This window comes from Triturus cristatus, chromosome 7, assembly GCF_964204655.1.
Source record: "Triturus cristatus chromosome 7, aTriCri1.1, whole genome shotgun sequence".
Lineage (NCBI taxonomy): Eukaryota > Metazoa > Chordata > Amphibia > Caudata > Salamandridae > Triturus > Triturus cristatus.
This window is the reverse complement of record NC_140590.1, coordinates 1,177,110,810-1,177,132,375: the sequence shown is the minus strand read 5'-3', so window position 1 is coordinate 1,177,132,375 and position 21,566 is coordinate 1,177,110,810. Positions and strand designations below refer to the sequence as shown.

At 43.4% G+C, this 21,566-nt stretch overlaps 1 protein-coding gene across 2 annotated transcripts in view; it reads right to left on the bottom strand.

Annotated features, from left to right (window-relative positions):
• The window catches only part of PKMYT1 (protein kinase, membrane associated tyrosine/threonine 1), a 272,843-nt gene that overhangs the window by 162,873 nt on the left and 88,404 nt on the right, over positions 1-21,566 (bottom strand). For both annotated transcript variants that reach the window (XM_085618492.1, XM_085618491.1), the window contains exon 4: positions 7,026-7,132. In XM_085618492.1, coding sequence (XP_085474618.1) covers positions 7,026-7,132 — 107 coding nt within the window. The remainder of the gene's footprint in view (positions 1-7,025; positions 7,133-21,566) is intronic.

Sequence of the window (21,566 nt, the reverse complement as noted above, 5' to 3'; positions counted from 1 at the left end):
ACTTCCTGATATTATTCTGCTCAAGGTGTCTCTGCATGTTCATTATGTATTCTTGGGAGATGGGCTGCTGCGGTTACAGAAATGCTAAGCCAATGTCAGTTGGATTGAGTCTCTCTTAAGATCAGTCCCAGTCTGACATCCTTGCATGTTCCAATGATACATGGACGTTGTGTTACCTAATTGAATAAACACTGACCTGCTTTTATCTTTGGTAGAAAAAATTTCACATAGAGGGGAAGGTTTTCTAACTTCAACATGGCTTTATGATACAATAATTTTTTATGGGACCAGTTTCTCTATTTATCAGAAATTGAGCTGAATGAGATACCCAACCCAAGTATAAAGGCATTATCAGTGTGGACTGAGGCACTGGATGATACTTTAAACAAAGCAACAAATAATATCAAATAATTGGCATCAGCCAAAAACCGTGCGTATGTTTGCTCTAAAAACTTGCATGCAACAGCCAGTTGTTTGGTTAAGGGCAGCCTAAGACTACTTCCCTCCGAGGTAGGTGCCCATTACTGTCAATAGATTATCTGTGCTGATTTGAAGTTGCATGACACAACCTTGAACTGCATATCCTCCCTCTTGCCCACAAGCTTCACTTGGTTTGAGAATATATGTGTTCGGTAGATTTATTTCAAACCCCCAGACAACCTTGTTGAAATTGCGAGAAAATCTTTTTTTGTGCTACTAACTGGAATGTTTCTTTCATCACCCACTTCTTTGCTGTTTTAGAGCTAAAATTGGCCTAATTCCATTGGATCTTCTTGTGCACCAAGAAACACCACGAGTCAATGTCCTTGTTCGTCAGACTTGAGCATTCATTGCAGCATTTCTTTGTGAAAAAAAGTTCCTCTAACAAGTTTTTCCAGAGTATTGTTAAGACCCTGCAGGAATTAAGTTTGTGGATGTTGGTTTGAACTTCAGCGCGTAGCCAAGCTTTACAATAAATAGCCAACTGTTCATCATCATATTTCCTTTATTTTGGTTAAATAAAACCATCAAGGGTACAATATAAAACATTTAAAATAGAGATCTAATAATAAGAAACGGGCAAATTCATTTTGAGGAATTATTTCTACCCAATACAAGTCTCATATTTTTTAAGATCCATAATATTATAATAAAAATTGATTTAAAAAAATGTTCAGAAGAAGCATCCAAAGGATAACATAATTTACAAGGAGGTCAAGTAAAATCCTCAATAAGAAAGTGTTCTAAACCTATCATAAATACAATTGAGACAAGACATTAAGTGTGCAAGAAATAGGCTTACTATTTAAAAGACATTCAACCCAATGTACCATATTGCCAACAAGCATCTAGCAACTGAATACACCACAAAGTCTCTGGTGTTGGTTTTACATATTCTAAGCGCTGTGTGGCAATCTCTAAACCCAAGAAGTTTACAAAGGGGAATGATCCAGTGTGAACGTTGTTTAGCATAGGCCTTACAGAAAAATAACAAATGTTCCATAGTCTCTGGTACTTGACAACCCATAGGGCACAGATGCGATATGTCTTCCCTTTTTGTCCAAGAATGGGTAAACTTAGCCAACAGTAATATGTCCAATCTAAATTTTACATAAGGTGCACGTGCAGCAGGGTTGATAACCATATTCAGGTATTGCTTATACTCAGGTACACATTTAAACGTCAAGAAGGAATCTACCAGGGGATGCAGCAGAAAGTTTTACGTCTAATACAAAATTCCAATAGGAAGTTTTCAGCTTATCCCGAGCACCTTGGGGTAATGCAGAGGGCTGCAGACAAAAACCTTCCAGACCCAACTTGAATAGCCACCTTTTAATATGGACAAGCGAAGGGAACTTCCCAACAAGGTGGTCATCTAGTAGGATTCTAATGCAATCCCTATAGGGACCTAAATCTTCATTTGTCTAGAGCCTTATCCAATATTGGATAAGTCTCAACATAGCAATGTCAGAAATCAATCTTAAATTTACGTCAAACCTAATTGGCAGCATTGGCACACTAATGGGGAGTCTCAAGAGGGTCATTATAATGGCATTTTCAGCTTTTTCAAGAGTGTTAAGATTACAATTCCCCCCCATAAACCAGTCTCATTCACAGCTCCCCCACAAGCTTGAATTTTATACATTTCTAAGTGTGTGTGTGTGGGGGGGGGGGGTTTCGGGGGAGTAGAAAAATTGGGGATCTATTGGCAAATCTTATAATAGACCATGTTCTTTGTTTTAGAGTCATAATACTTTTCTGGACCTGGGCTACCCAGCTATGGTAGTCTACCAGTCTTGCGCCCAAATAGTCAAATGGTGTACCCTATCCAATACCTCCCCCCTGAGAATATCGTACTCTTGGATGTTTTCTTCCTAGTACCAAAGACCACATACTTAATTTTGATATTATTAATTTCCAGGCCATGGTCTCAACAAAACCTGTGAAATTTATCCAAGAGAATAGATAGACCACGAGGAGTTTTTGATAATAACAAAGTGTTATCGGCAAAAATGAGACACATTTTATAATCCTTCACCTTTGGGGAGTCATTTTCACAATTTAAACGATAAGGGATGCAGCCATTTATGTACAAAAGAAAATGTGTAGGGGCTAAAATACACCCCTGTCTAACACCTCTCCTGATTGGAATGTCTTCCGTCAGTTCCCCTGCAGAGCCCCACCTAACCCTATCAAACTCTTCAGAATTTAAAGCCTATATCAGGGACAATAGCCCCTGCGGGAACCAAATCTTATGCAAAGCCAGACAGAGTTTTCCCCGTGGAACAAGACTGAATGCAGCTTGCAGATCCACAAAGGTGAGATACAACAACTACCTATCAATGTCTACCATCTTCCACTTAATGGACAGGAATCACACAATCTGATCAATCGTACTAATGTTGGATCTGAACCCTGCCTGTAAGTGGGACAACACTTTAGCCTGTGAAATCCAGTCCCTTAGCCTAGATAAGATTTGCATGCGGAGGACTTTCCAGATATTGTCATCAGACTTATTGGTCTGTAATTTCCCGGTCTAGATTTAGAGCCCTTTTTATGAATTAGGGATTATTCCAGGACATTGGGATCGGTGCACCAGCCATCAATGCATTTGACAGGCAATTTATATAGGGTCCCGAGATTGGAGGTTCATTCTTGAATAAATCGGCTCAGATTCTATCCAAGCCAGGGGTTATGCCGGATTTCTGGGGCCTGGATTGCATCTAAAGTTTATTTTATGATGAATGACTTGACCTTCTCTCCAGCAGAATCTATAGCATGGGCTGGCAAGTTCTCTAATATCCCATCTTTCAAACTTGCCTCCTTATAGAGTGTCGAGAAGTGGTTCACCCAAGTTTCTGGGGGGACATGGCAATCTGGACAAGTTAAGTCTTTGCGGCAATCATGTGACCAACTGACAAAAGCGCTTATTGTCTCTGAGCCCGACCGCCTCTAATAAATCATCCGATATGCCAGCCTCCCACTGCGCAGGGAGGGAGGGATGCTCTAGACATCCTGATGTCAATAGAGGGGATTTCATTAGCTATTGACCAATTGGCAAAGGACATTACACTTGGGATGGATCGGCTCCCACACGATTTCTAAGTGATCTTTAACGGGACACTTGCTCCCAAGATTTTAGCACACTTCCAACATGCATTCTAAGCAGGATCTCTACCAGACTCCACGTGCGAAGCTTTGATAGTTATCTTGCTGAAACCGGGGAAAGACCCACTGGACATCAAATCATGCATGCCACTGTTTTTACTGAATACAGATTATAACATTCTGGGTAAAGTAACAGCAAACACATTGCAGAGCCACGTGGGGGATCTGGTGCATAAGGACCAGATTGGATTTAACTCCAACTGGAGTACCCATATGAACTTACCATGGCTCTTCATGGTGATAAAGATGGGCTCCTGCGGCAGCCCTGAAATCGGTGAATGCCACCCTCGATTTATAAAAGGCGTTCGATACTCTGGGGTGTCCTTACTTATTCGTGGTACAGGACTAACTGGCACACCAAGCCAGGATCTTGCAGTGGATAAGACTATTTAATAAACGCCCCGTGGTCAGGGTACGCAGGGGCACACAATTTCTGAACCCTGGGAAAAACAGAGAGGTACCCGGCAGGTTTTCGACAGTTTTGTTTGCACTGGCATACAGCCCTTCGCGTGTACACTGAGGGAAAAGGCTAGAGAATGGGGTATTATGCTAGCCACGGAGACCCATAAAGTCTCACTATGCACAGATGATGCACTGCTCTATTTGCAAGACCTCCAGAATAACCTGTGAAAGGTCATGTGTGCTCTGGGTGAATTGAGGGAAGTCATGTTTGTTGGCGGTCTCCCCAGGAGGGGACAAACTGACCCAAAAGGGACTAACCCCCAGCTGGGTTAGGAGCCGGGTACCTTTTGCTAACTCAGAGTGGAGGTGTATCATACTGAAGAACGAATGATTGCCGGAAAGAGAGGGAAAGCGCGTACAGAATCAGATCTGCCCTGCTTTTCTGAACCCAACTCCTCCTTTCACCTATGGGGCAAGTGTCCGTTATCAAGATGATAATATTGCCACGCCTCGTCTATCCAATTGTGGCATTACCATTCATTTTTAAGAAATCATTCTTCAAAGAGCTGGCGAGCCTTCTAGTCAATTTGATATGGCAAAGAAAACGCTGGGCATATGCTAAGATGACACGCTCCCTAAGAGACTAAGGTATGGGCACACCTAACTTTAAAGCACTTATTTTGCTTCCCAACTGATATGGAGCATGCAGGGGCTACAGGAGGCCACTGGCTGAGAGGCATTTGATATAGACATTGCCCCAGGGTCATGAGGGATAACAGGACTGCTGCTAGGCACATGCAGGGATGCACATGGTGATCTTAAGCGGTACAGGTAGCTAAACACTGCTGGCAAAACTTAATGATTAAGATGGGCGGAGGTAAATTATACTCAGCAGATATACCCCTGTGGTGCTTACCAGAGTTCCACAAATCGGCTGGAAGGATCCCCGGAAGGCCATGGCGAGAGGCGTGGATATCTATAGTGGGAGACACGTAGGCTGACAGGTTGCGACGCTGAAGGACGAGAATAGGCTCGCTGCAGGCCAGTTCATGGCACATGCTGCGTTGATGAGAGCAGTTCAGTGCACAAGGAATAATGAAGATGTTGAGCCAGACAGGTCGATGCTGCTAGATCAAATAATTACACTGGGGAGTTGCAGACACGCAATTATCATACTGTACCGGACTCTAACACCAATCTTCTACACAGATATATCCCAGGTAAAGATCAAATAGGAAGGAAAACTGAGGAGGAACATGTATGAGAAGGAATGGACAGACTTCCGATAATACCCCAAAATAGTTACCAGAAACCCAAGCCTTAGGTGCAGACAGCCCCAGGCGGACTTCTATCGTATGATGGGGAAAATAGTTGGAAAAACAGTGGCTATAGATCCGGCTGTTTTCCTACCGGGTAGAATGAAGCGTACAACTACACTCAAACAGATGTCACTTTACTGACCAAGCATTTGTTATAGCAAATTGAAACATTGCAATGGGCTGGGAGGGTAGGACGGCACCGTCACATGTGCAATGGATGTAAACAAATGGACGATCACTGACTTGGCTGTGCTCCATGGGCTCCAAGGCCGGGGAGCCGGCCAAGAAATGATAACCAGATGGGAGGACTTTCTCACAGCAACTGAAGCAAAGGTGGATGAACTGCCACCTGGAACAAGCAGGAAAGGGTAGTCAATACTGGAGACCACATGAACTAGTGATGGAGGTGACCTAGTACCCCAGACACAAGCTACACTCCCTTCAAGATGATGGCAACAACTGAGTAGCACGCTCTGTCAGTGCAAAAAGGGATGTTAAAGTGTTATCAAATACATTGTAGAGGTCAAATAAACCGATCCAGGGTGGGAGTGAGGGAGTGGGGAGGCTGTTTGGAAGGTTATATTGACTCCGCTACTACTGATGATAAATATTGTATTTGAAATGATGCGATGTTCAAATGACTACCTGATGAAAGCAATAAAGAGTAATTGTAAAAAAACATGCAAGTCCCCTACATTGCAAGACTTTAAGACGTCATGTGCTTAACTAAAGTGAATGCCATGAGGGTGAGGGGATGGAGGAGGAAATTAATACGAGTACCTACATGAGTGGTTGAGTGAGCTAACACATGCATAGTGTGTATGTGTGTTTGCATACAACCAAATGTGTGATTAAGGAACAATGGGTCAGATGTACGAAGCTATTTAGCACTTCTTAACCAGCCGAATCACAATTTCGGCACAGTAAGAAATGCTAAATGGCCTTTCCCCATGTAGAAAGGCCAAATCGCGGTCTCAATTTGCAATTACTAGCCGGTGGAACTCGCAAATTGCGACCACGATTTAGGGAATCGCGAATAGGGATTACCTCTTTTGCGATTCCCAAAGCACATGTACAAAGTATTTCCTGCGAATTAAAAAAATGCATTGAAATGCATTTTGTTAATGTGACACTAAGCACACATATGCCTCTAGGGCATATGTGCAATAGGAAATTCGGGGTGCCTCCAAGGGGGTCCTAAGCCCAGAGGCAACCTTGGCTTTGCATTTCTTAAACTGCGATTTCCTTTTAGGAAATAACTATTAAGGAAATGCAAACCGTTTCTATTTTGCCAATAGGCAGGAATGCAATGGCATTTCCTATTTGCGAATCCCTAATAGCGATTCTTACTCTGTAGGAGTCGCTATTAGGGAATCACAAATTTTTGACTTTCCTAAAAAGAGATTTCCTCTGAGTCTCTATTTAGGAAATGAAAAATTTGAATTTCATACATCTGACCCCATGTGCATTTTGTCTGCATAAGGACACTTTTACATTAGCACCATTTTGTTATGTCTTAGGCATGTATCATACACAAGAAAAGGAACAATAAACTCATTAAATAACTTCAGTAAAATCTTTCAGATACTCCTCCAGACATTACAGCTAACAAAGGACAGGACAAGTGACAGCACTGAGACATCCAGCTATGCTCACCAGCAGTAAACTCCGAGGGCAAGTATCCATGGCGTAGCTGCTGCCAACCTTCGCCCCCTTTGGGGAGGTCCATATTGCAGGCAATTTCGAGAATGGTCATTCCAAGGCTGCAGGAGAAGAATGGACAAGTAACCAAATTAAGAAAGCTAATACACCCTTTTATCAATGGTTGCATGAAGAAAAAGTTAGGATAGACAATGAACGGCTAATAATAGTTGCCTAGCATCGGCCCCTTTATCATGAATCACCAATGGGCTATTCCCATGGACTGAGCACAGGAACACTGTCAGAAACAAAATGTATAATAAAAATGGGTTTTAAAAATTAAAAACGAAATACGGTAACTATCTTTTTTAATTAAGAGTGCCCATGTGCATGCTGCATATGGACTTGAGTGCTTCTGGACTCGATATCCATTTACAATACCTTGGATATTGGTTTTAAATTATGAAGACATCTCGGCTGTGAACCCCAAATAAAAAGGAGAGACTGCATGATCTAATAGAATAGATTCTTGAGGCCAGTCTACCCTACTCGAGAATCTGCCATAACATCAGAATTTATGCTGGAGTGCCCTGAGTGCTCTAACCTCCAGGCAGCTGCACATTTTTCTTGTGTGGCTGGATGGGTTCCTGACAAAGCTTTACAAGAAGCTTTCATCTAGAATAGTGAGCTCTAGATGTACCAGAAAGAGTGATAGCATTCAGAGAGCAGAAACATCTGGATAACATTGATCCAACTGTTAAAACACCCGGCCAGGTTAGCACTCAAAGTGCAAACGGCAATGCTGTCTCAGTACAATAAAACCAAGCACATATGGTTTAGAAACACAAAAGGTCTTAATTTCCAATAAATCTGTGAGCTGAAGTTAAAACCATCAAAAAGGCGAACCTCAGATAAGTAAATAGGCATGAATGTAGAACAGCTTAATGCTTACCACTTTAAGTTCCGGTGTAGGAGCAAGTTTTTTAATAATAGAAAAGGCAACTGAAGAGTTTCTAAATAGTATTTGTCAGGTACAGTTGAGGAAAAATTGAAGGATTCTTTCTAATAGCAAAAATGAAAGAATCTTATGAAGAAATGGGAAACTTGGAACCGTCATGGTCAAAGAAGAAATCTCCTTTGTGTGCTTCTTTCAAGGCTATAGTAAAAGAATCAAAGACCTGCAGGGGCTCTGTGCCACAGAATAATAAACATGACTAGGTATCTGGCTAGAGGGATCTCAAACAGAGCATTTAGATGCATGGCCTCAAAGGCCCGCATCTTCTGAAAGCTAATGATGCCATGCACGGGCAAGATTTTGTATGGTTTCTGACAGAAAAGCATTTGATTATCACCTTCATGAGGACGCACAGAATGTGTCCGTTCTAAGAATGTGATTTCTCCTAAGATTAGTCAAAGGTATCCAAATCCTAAGTGGGGGATTTGTCAGATGAGGAGCAGGGTCAAGACTGATTTGCGTATGTCTGGGTCCAAACTAAGGTGGCGTGGTGAGCAACAATAGATTGGTATACTACCCTAAGCAATTGCCAGTGGTTATACAAATTGCAATCATTCCTCCCATCACCTTTTGTGTGTTTCATGTGGCAGCTGGTAGGTCAACTGCCATACTTGTGCCCTCTATGATGAAGATCAACTTGGCTAACAAAGGGCAAGTTCAATTTTATATTCTGTGTTGCCTCGCTGCTCACATTCTTTTATTACTAAAAAAGGACATTAAAAAGGTTTAATGAACCTAAGCTTAATGGAAAAATATCTCCTGCAAGTAACAAGGCAGGTCATAATTTCACCAACCAAGAGAGTGGCCAAGGACTCCCACACTAAACATGTATTAAAAGAGCATAAGCCTCCTCCGCTGGCACTTCACAGCTAGGCATTCATTTATTGAGATTAAAAGTGTCAAAATTAAGTTGGTCAGCAAATATTTTAATGTCATTATAAAACAGTTATAAAATCAAAATGGTGAAAGCTTCAAGTGTGACAAAGACTGGCACTTAAAAGCCTGTGAATCTATGAACGACGCAAAGAACCCAAAACAAATATTAGAACAGAGACGTAGAAGGACTAAATAAAAATTACTTTATATAGATACTGCCATAAGTAAACACACCTACTGCACCCCTTTTTCCGTCTTAGCCGAGAGAAGGCAACTCATCCCAGGAATAAGTAAGGTGTAAAGGAACGAAGATTTCAGCAAACCACCTTCCTCCATTTCATCACAATCATTATCCAGCCAATACGCCTACATACTGGACAACTCAATGAACATTGGGTAGGAGGAAATTGTGACCAGTTTTGACGTTTTAGGACGGTGGGACAGTGTAGCTTTCTCTCCTCTCTCACAGACCTGCGACTCTCGCACTTGGCTGCGGTCAGTCATTTGGACCAGAAGGGATAGGCAGGAGAAGACTAACATTGGGCTTTGGTGGCACAGGGAAGCACTATCCCAGACTCCTTCCTCTTTTCATTTGATAGTTTGGCCCAATCATCCTCCATATGAACCCAATAACTGTCTGTCGGGCCAGGAAAGGGAGGCAAGAGCATGATACAATCAAGGCACTAGAAGGGAAACTGACACAAATTCATCCAACAAACTGCTAACCTGCCCTGTCCCAAACAGTTGATGTCTCTGAAAGGGTGTGGTTAAATAACAGTACGCTGGGATTCCCCTGTAAAGAAACAAATAGTTGCTAATGTAAAAAACCAAGGGTCAAATACCTTACAATGTTTGCAAAATGTATCACTCCCGGTCACTACAGGTGAGACAATGTATATGTTTTCCAAAGTGATACTTCACAGGCATATTTGGAGAAGTTTTGGAACAGAAAAAAAGAAAGTCACTTACCTACGAATACAGTTCTCCAAGATGGTGTCTTTCAAAGTCACATGCATGAATGACCAACTCTTCAGGTTGGGAACGCTCAGAGAAATGTTGAATCAGCGTTCACACAATGCACTCCTTTAACATAGTACTTTCTACAGCCCTTCAAACTTGGTTTGGCATCCCTGCTCTGTGACTGAACAGTGCTGCAAGTGGATCTCTTGGTCATAGTCTCCAGCTTGCGACCAGTGAGAGACCTTTGTCGGACTAGCCTGCAGTTATCAGAGATGAACTGGGCAACTCTGAGTGCAACAGCTTTGGTTTAAGGCATGCATGGAGATCCCCTATCTGAGCCGGAAGGAAGGTACAAGCTCAACTAGACCACCAACGTCCACTGGATTTCACCGTCCTATTTCGTACAGCAGGTACCCAGATCTGGAGGCAGATTTTCAACAGCCTCCTCAAAATCACTGAAACACAAGGGAAGCAATATGTCAATCCAAAGGAAGTAACACCTTCAAGGGGGACTTCACCATCACTTCATCTCTAGCTTCTACTACCACCACTTGAAAACACATTAAGCAAAAGTGGGGAATTCACCAAACTCTACAGACTCGATCACCAGTTTCTATATCCTGACACAATTACACCACTAAACAACGGCTTATCCAATCGCAATCTCCATAAAATACATACAGACACCTAGACTACCCCACCATATACACCCTGATCCCTCAGACCCAGAGAACAGACACATTCTTCACATTTCAAACTGTCAGGCAAAGTAGCAAATCCAGCAAAGCGACCAGCCAGCAACCTTATGACTTACCCCTGTTCTGGACTCATTTGACACTAAACAACTTAGCACCTCGATTTCAGGTGCATATATTTAAAGTTGGGCTCATAAGGTAAACATCGTTCACACATTGCATGCCATTACAACACGGTCAGTACAACGACCGCGTTGTTACATCACATGCGATTACAACGCAAGTCGTTTCAATGACTTGCTATAGGGGGCAGAAGGTGTTGAATTTCAAATCCAACACCTTCCCTACTATTGCAAAGACTGGAGTTGGAATAGTACAGTATGCTATTTCAACATCCAGAGCCCCCCCTACAGCGAGTCGTTGTAATGACTTGCGTTGTAATGGTCTGCGATGTAATAATGCAGTCGTTGTAATGGCATGCATTGTAAACACATGCGGTGTAACGTGCCCTATTCGCTCATAAATGCCCATTCTGTATCCAAAGACTCACTAGAAATACAAAATCAAACTGAAGGAAAGAACTGCACCATCCTGAAACATGGTTCACTTCAGATGTCTCGTTCCTGTTAGATAACCTAGTTCCAGACAATTAGAAGATCCAATTCAAAAACAGAACTAGTGGTAGAGTACGAGAACTGGCTATCATTTACCACAAATTACTAACATAACAGGAGATCACAAAGGCCAACTTCTCCTTCAAACATTTATCAGCACACTTTTCCACCTTCCCAAACTCACCCTTTACCCTAACCATGATACATACTGTTAAACAGGCTACTTCTCAACAAGGTTTTAGATATAACCCCATCTTCAAACTACACCTCAAAAAAAATCTGATACTATGAGATCCACCCTTACCCTAATCTTTTCACACAGCGTGGCCATGAAGAACCAACAGTTAAACCAACATCAAGCTAAAACAGTTTCTTGGTCAAATTCATGGGATAAATCGACTGTACACACCAAAGGAACAATACTCGAAGGATACACAAGCCACCACTCTGTACATTCTGGAAAAAGGCTCTCCCACTCAAATTCCTAAAGGTCTTCAACAAGATATGTTCTCAGTCATCAGATGAAACCGATCGAGTTTCCCAGCACTTCAGGGTAACCAACTCTCAACACTGTGGCTCCTAGTAAAATTTAAAAATCCAAAGCCGATAACAAATCATCCAATAAGTGGTTTGACATAAATCTGTCTATCCCAAAAAGTCAGTCGCAAACGGGAAAGACAACCGAGAACAAGCATTGGTAAATGCAGGAAAATATGCTACAGCCAATAGAAATGCAGGAAAAGTAAGTGGCAAGCACAGGAATCAATGTAAAGCGAGTTAAGAGGGGGGTGGGATGTAAGTCCCTTTTAATTAATATTAAAAACAAAAGATTTCATAAGCACAGCGCAAGCGAAACTTAAAAATAAATGAACATGCCTACTGTGAAGTCCGTAAACAGCACATAAGAAATTACCACACTGTAACCCAAAAAGCAAAAAAGTGATACTTCGGAAACAGAATTACCCAAGTGCAAATCAAATAACTGATCTTCTTTGAGAGTAAAAACTCAATCATTTGAATTAACACCCAGAGAATCAGGAACCCTCCCCTTTCCATCTCACTAAGATTCCTAGTTCTCAATCGCATTTTTAAACCTTTTCTATCCTGAGTCTATTAAAGATACAAATGCTGGTGAAGTGCAGCTTCAGGCAAGTAACTATTTTTCTTCCCAAGCAGTGGCTCTTTTATAGACTTGCATGTACAAAAGCAATGTTGAAAGGTGTAAATGAGGCTCAGCTTAATGAAAGACTTTGGAATTTTGGAGCAACACCTGTCCTACTATGAGGTCTGCTCTAAGCTTAAAAACCAGCACTACTAACCTGCAGCTCTGCGACTTGATTTCTATCCACTTTGCAGATGTCAGCCAGAGAAATGCCACACAGACACTGCAGCTAAGAAAGCCACTAATGTTGCCATCCCTCTGGTAGGTTGCATATTTACTTAAAGAGTTTTTTCTACTTTGTTGTGAAAGAGTTATATACAAAATAAAATCCAACAGGCAAAGTGCCCTTTTGATAGAGGTTGCCCTGTGCTATTCTTCAAAGTCAACAAATAGCTAATCTGATTTGAAGGAGAATTTGGTTATATCCAGGTATATCTTTTTGACATCTCTTCAAGTGTAATGTAATTACTTTTTGGCTGGAGTTGGGTGGTTCAGAAAGAAGGTCGATAACACTGTGCTTGCTTAGGCTGCTGTCAATATTGCTTATTGGTTCTGTTGAAACTCTCACAATAGCAATTTTACAGAGGAAGCATGCTATTCTTATCAGTGTTCACATATATCAGCAAAGATCCTACGATGGAGAAGAAATGGTTCTTTTGTTCATAAACCTGGTACTCTGCCATTTAAATTTTGCTGACTTGATGAACACCCCTTTCTCCAGCCCGAGTATCAGGAGAATGGCTAGACGGACGACATTGCTGCTGTAAACTGCTCCGCTGCCTGTACCTCCTGGAATACATAGGTCAGTCTGGAGTCCTAAAGACAAGAGTGCAGGTTTTACTTTATGTTTAGTCTGGAGGCTATGCAAACCTACCAAGGCATTATCTTTCATTTTCCCGGTGTTTAAAATCCAAATATGGGGTCAAGGTACTGCCTCTCTTGAGTACTGCAATACTTATGCAAGCTGCCTTTTCTCCTTTTAAAACACCAATCCTTGATAAGCATGGTTAAGATTTCGTTTTAAAAGGGTTTTTCTAAAGAGATATTTCACTGGGAATTTTTTTTTAATGGAATCCTATGTAAAGGCAGAGATAGTCACTGTTCGTGAATATCAGTAAAGATGCTATCACACGGCGCAAGCTGTTTTTTATCAACCTACTTGGGGCGAATGTGGGTTTTGAACTTAGGTAGGGCATTGCCTCAATGGGAATAGCGCATCATCTCTAAGACCATCACCCAGGGGCGTGGCTGAACACTAGCATTTACTATGAACGGGAGTGATACGTTTGACACCCTGATGAAATTCTGAATTCTGCACAGCAAACAATCCCTCTAATTAGCAATACCTTGTAGCTGAGACTATCAGCACTGTCCTGGTGGCAGATGGCATCTCTCGGACACACCCAATGTGTTGGAATATCCAGAGCCCCATCAGCAATTGCTTATACCAGAGGCCAGTCATAATGGTGCTTGCCTGATCCAAGACTTGTAATGACTACCAATGGGGATAACACAAAATGATGGGCCTAGTGAGCTTCCCCGATCTCCCACAAAGGCTGGAGTGTCCTTGGGCCTGGTGTGCACAGAACCCAGGTGGGACCACGCTTTTGAGTAAGTGACAGCCTGGTCTTTGCAGCTGCCTGTAAACATGATCACTGCCTGGAGAAAGAAAATGGAGGGCCCAAGAAGAGGAGAGTGGCGTGACCCAACCACTTGCAGCTATCTGAAATCATCACTGCAGCTGGGGACGAAGGCAATGACAGTTGAGAGCCCCATGCGCCAGGGCCCGGAGCCACCCTGAAACCAATAGGGTTGGGACGCGTTTCAGTCAGCAAGGAGGAAAGAGGTGACAAACAACTTGATACACAGTCCCTAGTGGCAGTGGTGAGCAGAACCGGAGGTCTGCCAAGCAAAAATGGGAAGATTCCAAACTAGAGGGCACTATTATAGAGCATCAGCTTAAGGCCAGAGGGCTAGGGGATGGTGGGCCGAATGTCTTGCACCCCCATATAAAAATATACAAAGGAGTTCAAGACCATGCAACAGTCAACTATAACATACAGCAACCTAGATAACAACGCTAGTTCTGGCTCTGTGGCACTTCGCTCACAGCCTCTCTTTCCTTGTCTTACCCTAACGCCCAGACAAATTCTAATGCCTTTCAAACAATGCTCAGTGTGGGATGTTTAGGCTGCAATTCGTTTACAAACAGAAGGCTAAGATGGTGATTAGATGTGAACCTAGTTCTAAAACCACAGACCTCTGATCTGGTAGAAAAGGCCGCTTAAAAGCTGTGAAACAAACAATCTCAACCTTGAGGATACAAGCAATCTCTTTACAGGAAGGGGTATTTAGAGGTGACCTTCAAAAGGTCATGATTGTAAAATAGGTAATGTCAGATCAACAGAAAATACATAGACAGAATGAGAGGCATTCAAAGTAGATATCTGGGGTATAGGTCTAAAAACAAAAACGTAGATAAGAGCAGTCTTAAACATGGAAAATAAATCACTAAAAGATGGTTGGTAACAGATTCGGAATTCAGGCATGAGCGAATACACAGTGTAAATAAAGGATTGTAAATTGCATTTAGTTAGATGGATTGCCTTCGATTGTTTCACTACTAAGAATGTGAAGCACAAAAACACCGGCACTTTGTCAGCACTTGCCTCAATACAAATGGAGAAAGCTTTAAAATGAATGGATTAGGAATACTTGCACATGATCCTGAGGGATATGAGGTCAGGGGTCAGACTTTATAGTCCTGTAAGTCGCTATTGTCAAGGTGAGGATGTGTCTGATCATATCACACTCTAGGCCAGCACATAGGGGATCTCGATAGGTATGTCCTCAATAGTTAAGTCGGTTTATAGAGCGCACGGCTGCCCCAGCAAAGGGGCATCCCAGCGCTAATCGCAACAGAAGGGCAACAGACGGCAGAAGTGGGCTTGTAGAAAAGGAAAGAGGAGAGTCGAATAGCCTTAACAAAAGCGCAAATGGCAGACAGGAGGAAAGTGAACAGCAGAAGGAGGCCTATAGTGAAGGGAAGAGGTGAGTCTTGATAGCCTTACGAAAAGTCAAGTAATTAATAATGCTCCGAATGTGTATAGGGAGTGAGTTCCAGAGTTTAGCTGCCAGTGTGCGAAAGGCGCGTCACCAGCACGTACCCTACTTACCCGGGGAACAACCGCCAGGTGATGGCCTACCGAACAGAGTTGGCGGGTGGGGGTGTATGATGAAAGCAGGTTGGCCAAGATGCCAGGAGAGGAAAAATTCAAGATCCTGAAAGCAATACAGAGGGACTTAAACTCCACTCGTCTGGCCACCGGCAGCCAGTGTAGCTGACGAATAGCACTGGTGATGGAGCAGATTCTAGGAAGGCCAAGGAAAGTTCTGGCAGCTGCATTTTGGACCCTCTGCAGTCTTATAATCTCTGCCTTATTTGCCCCCAGGTAGAGCGAGCTGGCGTAGCCCAGTCTCGACAGAACAGAGGCCTGGACGATCATCTGCCTGATGGATGGATCGAAAAAAAACAACAGCGGTTTGAGCCCCCGTAGTATACCGAAACACGTTGTTGCCACTTTCTTAGTTTGGGCCTGAAAGCAGAGTCGACCCAGAAACCTACAATTTTCACCACCTGTTTGGTGGTTGTGGGGGGGCACAACCCAAGGTAGCAGGCCACCAGCGTTCACTCCAGTGCTCAGGATCTTTCCCGACCAGCAAGACCTCACACTTGCTGGCATTGGCATTGAGCTGGAGGCAGTTGGCAGTCATCCACTCCGCGACAGCAGCAAGACCGCTCCAAAACGTATGAGCGTCATGCAGACAGTCATCGGAGAGAGCAACTACCAACTGCGTATCATCTGCATATGATACTACTGTCAGCCCTCTACTCTTGGCCACCACTGCTATTGTCTGGACATACAGATTAAAGAGCGTTGGGCTCAAAGCGGAGCCCTACGGCACACCCTGCTTAATAGTATGAACCCTGGAGGTGAAAGGGGGGGGGGGGGGATGTTACCTGAAAGGTCCTCTCCGAAAGGAAGGAGGTGAAGCAGTCCAGTGCAGGGCCCACAATGCCAGCCTCCTCCAACCTTTGCAACAAGATCTGGTGAAAGACCGTATCGAAGTAGTATTTGCTATTTGCACTGGCCGCACTATTCAGACAAAAGCATCTTACTAGCGACATAAGACTACATAATTACATACACTCTATCTCTATAATTTGGGGATTATGCGCTAGTTTACCGCAGGGATGCCAATGCTCAATGCTGACCTGGGCTGGTCATACAGGAGTTGAATTAATTCAGTGACCTGCCCAGCCTGCAACCGAAGAAAGATGTTTTGTTTATAACCAATCAATCTTTCCTCTCAGAATTGTCAGGAATTTCCAATGCTGCACTTCTCTCTGGAACAGACTACCTTTAAGTACCTGCAAGTACAAGTTTAACCCCCAGCACATACGAAGTTGTAGAAGGGAGCATAACCAAGACGATATAGGAATATGTCTTTTTTCTGGTAGATTTCTCCTACATAAGATATTTAAGTCCCTTAATTCTATACTACTCAATCGAATATGAAGATTAAAGACCATTAAAGAAACTACAGATACTGACTGCAGAGGGCAGGTTAAATGCCTCAGACTACGAGTTAAACTACCTTTTGGCACAGATGCGATTGGTAAAAGGATGGGTAGGAGAACTGAACGTGAAAGTATCACCATACAACAGTCATGCTGCTCAGTACAAACCAGGTGCATGCCTTCTGGGCTTGGAGTACTTTTTTATTTTTTTACAAGCCTAAAGCTTGCCTCTAAATGTGCAGGTCTTGTACTCCTAGTGCAGCAATGCACTGGAAAGCATCTTGCCCACTGCAGATTCACAAATGGCGATCCAAATTTCTACAATAATATAAGAGCACTGTGTTGCATAATTTTCAAAGCAGAGGGTGGTGAAACAATTGCTAAATGGAACATGATCCTATTGGTCTTAATTACATAATAAACTCGTGAAGTATGCCAGAGTCCACAGACCAGAATTGCGAGTTGGATCACTAACCTTTATAGCTAACCAGTGCTATCTGGTCCGTCCCCTCAGATCACCAAGTATTAATAACATTAACACACATTTATGTGGTTGTCATACACCCCGATGCAGCAACATCTGTAAGACTTAATAAATGAGGCCCCATCAGATATAAGCATTTTTCCAAACACAGCATCTGGCAAGAACATGTTTTGAGATGCAATACTACTGCACTACATGTGAACATAGTCCTGTATTTATTACATGCCTGAAAATGTGTTTTTATTTTGTTTACTGACCAGTTTGTTGTTAAGTGCAATTGATATGTACAGTTATATAACCAATGAATGTAATCCTATGGCAACTGTACTTTGATGAATAAACAAGCATTGGCAAAGCCAGTACGTTTCACCTATACATGAGCTATTGGCTTTGGCAATGTGGATTTGGCATGTTGTACACGTGTGGCTGCTGTTCAGCATGGCTAAAAGTTAGTGGTGTGGAGTGGGGGAGAGGGGGTTTGTAGAGTGTGCTAGACTGGATTTGTTGGTGTAGAGTGTCGTAGGGGGGAGGGGGGGGGGAGTAGAGTTTTAGAATTCCGTTTTTCAGTGGCAGAAAGTGTCGCAGAGTGGGGTGGATTGGACTGGAGTGTGGTGTGGTAGAATTAAATGGGGTGGATTGGTATGGGGGGATTAGGGTGGGGTGGATTGGTGTGGACTGGAGTGGAATGAGGTGATTTGGAGTGGAAAGCAGTGGGGTGGATTGGATTGGGGCGGATTGGATTGGGGTGGATTGGATTGGGGCGGGGTGGATTGGATTGGGGTGCGGATCAGATTGGAGAAGTGCGGATCAGATTGGAAAGGGGCGGATTGGATGAGAGTGGGGCAGATTGGAGTTAGACACATTGTTTTGGATTGGAGTGGGGTGAATCGGGATTGAGTGGGGTGAATCGGGATTGAGTGGGGTGAATCGGGATTGAGTGGGGTGGGCCGGGGGGGGGTCGGAGCGGGGTAGACCGTTATGTAGACCGTTATGGGCCGAAGCGGGGCAGACCGTCATGGGCCGGAGCGGGGCAGACCGTTATAGGCCGGAGCGGGGCAGACCGTTATGGGCCGGAGCGGGGCAAATTGTTTTGGATTGGAGTGGGATTGGGTGGGGGGAATGGAGTGGGTTGATTGCGGTGAGTGGTTTAGATTGGGGTGGGGTGGATTGGAGCGGAATGGCTTTGATTGGTCTGGGGTGGATTGGATTGAGTGGGACAATTGGTGTGGGGTGAGGTGGGGTAGATTGGAGTGGGGTGGGGTGGATTGGGGTGTACTGCACGATTATGTGTTAATGCATCCTTTCAGAAATTACACATAAGAAAGAAACAATGTTGCTTTGCAATAACATAATCCTCATCTTTTGAGAACAGCACCCACAATCAAAAACAAAAGAAAACAGGAGTGTGAAGTGAGAAAAATAGTTGGCAAAATAAAAGAAAGCTAATTATAGAAAATAAATCTTTGCAATTTTTTTGTCCTGCTAGGCAGGTTTTTGCCAGTCACACCTCTTTTAATGGCAGGGAACTAAAAGTGAAAAAGAACAATATAGTACCTCAAAAGGGTCGGGAGCAGCGGAAAGGGCACTGATAAATTGAATCATTCAGTGCTTTTTCCCTGCTCCACAGAGAGGGATGGACATGTTAGGCTTGCCTTGACGAACTACGATGCTGCAAAGAGAGTGCCACGCAAGCCAACAAATGGTAAGCAATGGGCGGGCTACAAGCCCTTTTCTGCATACCAGAGTGTCTCACAAGCAAGACGCATGCACTAGCGCAGGCTAAACCCTAAAAATATCCAAGGGGATCTCCTATATATCCCCATTAAATTTCCAATTCTATGGACAACTATACAAACACTGAAGAATAGGTCTATAGATGCTTGCAGAAATATTATAAGATATCTGGTGGAAATATCACTAGTAATACTTGCATACTGGTTTGTGAACCTCATAGGGATCGCAACGCGATCACGTTAAAAGATTATGTTCCAAAGACTGATTAGTGGTGGATGCTGCAAGTTGTCTTATTGCTATAAAACAATAAAAAGTTCCTTAAGTTTTTCAATTTCATGATGGTGTGTGGGATGGTAAACATGACCCTTAAGGGGGGGGGGGGGGGGGGGGATTTGTGTTTGTGGGTTTTAGCTGAAGAAAATGTATTTTATCTTTGATAATGATCTTTCTGGTTAATATAATATCTATCCGGCAGATTTGGAACATTTTGTGTATTCCAGGTGTCAGTCTGCATCCAAATTCTTCCAATATAACCCTCCTGTGCCGGTAGGGGACACTTGCTTCATCTCTACACCAGAAACAACGTCATGGTGATGTCACTGGAGCCATACACAACCCACCCTGGCACCCTCAAACTCGCTGTCTAATGTTTCCATTTCCTTAAAGGCAGAGGTAAGGGAAATATATCATCTGAAGCAGTACAGTTCCGGAGGGTTAATTTGGACCTTATTTAAAAAAGCCTATAACCATCATGCAAAAAGGGTTGGTGGAATTGGTGAAGAATCTGCAGGTAGATAGGGTATTCAGCAGAATGATCTGAAGGTAAGTAGCTTTTTCCTCTGATGGACACTTCTACCTTCAGATTGCTCACCTTTCTATGGGTATGAAGGACTGTGAGATGAAGAAATCCTGGCGGACAGGGCAGGCTAAATACCCATCCTTACTCATTAAGAAGTCCAAGCAATAGGATTTAGCGATGGTGTGAAGAAAAGGGTATGTGGCTTTCCAGCCGCATACAGAACAATGCCGGGCATTTCAAAACAGCACTGTGGAGGAAGGCAATAAAATGGCAGGCAAAACAGTAACAAGGGCGGAAAGGGCGCAGGGGGCACTCCATGTCCATAAAGAAACAAAAAGCAAGGTTATGGAAAGAATCCCAGTATATCATGACAACAAGAAAAGAAAAACACACAAGAGGGAGGCAGGTTGTTGAGGCAGAAATATCTGGGTCGTGACTTTCCCCTTCCCACAATGTTGTGCCACCCAACACACCTCTCGAGCTGTAAAAAAGAGAAGAGGTGGCACTGAACAACAACAACAACAACATAAAGTAAAAACAAATGTTAGGTGGGAACCTCACCGCAAACAAACAGCAGCACAATACATGGAATGGTGAATGATGCAAGGTGAGATATCCCAGAACAGAAAGGAAGCCCATGGCATGGCCCTGCATAGATCAAACGTGGGAACCCAAGGCTAAAGCAAAGGTTAAATATTTTGAAGTGGTGGAATGGGCCCGGATTCCCTCTGGCTGTTCCTTCTTTGCAAGGCATAGAACATTTTGACACACAAAATTATCAAGTGGATTCTGGACAGCCCTGCATTTCTTGCTAACTGTGTTTTGAAAAGAGAGCTGGTTTGTTGACCGTATCTCTTTGGTGCAGTCCGGGTAGTAACTGATCCAACCTGTGCCTGGGATCCAACCGGTGTAAATCACTCTTCATCTTTGGCAGGATGGGATGGAGGTTAAAAAATGGGAAGTGTGATGGATTGCCCCGGATGGAAAGGGGGTCACCACCTTGGGGAGGACAGACTATTTATTTCTAATGGACAAGTTTGTCCTGGGAAGAAGCATGTGAACAGCAGGCAGACCCTAAGTGCTCACAGCGCACTGACACAGCTTGCCAAGGTAACAAAAAGAAAAACAGTCTTAAGAATCAACAATTGTAAATAACGGAGAAGGGGCTCAAATGGCGCACCCAGCAATGGGGCATCATGAAGAAAGTTGAAGGACCCCTGTTTGTAAGTACTTTCAGAAGCCTCATCCGCACAGGTGACTTAAAGAGATGGCTGATCTGGGAGGCAGAAAAAAGCAGACAAGGCTGTTATGTATCCCTGGTTGGTAACTACCTTGCAGCCCTCCTGGGCTAACAAGAGTGCAAATCGGAGGACCTCAGATAGGCGAGCTTTCAAGGGATCCAAGTGTTGTTCAACACACCATGCGAAAAATCTATTTCACCTTTGAGATCCTGTTGACCACCTTCCGTAGCTCCTGAAAGAAGCTCAGATGCCGCTGCTCAATCTCCAGATTTGAAGGTGTAGACTTTGGAGATTGTGGTGCAGAACTTGATCCTCCAACTGGGAGAGGCTGTCTACCCTGAGAAATACAGAGAGAGAGTGCCAAAGGACGCAGCACAGGTCTGCATACCACACC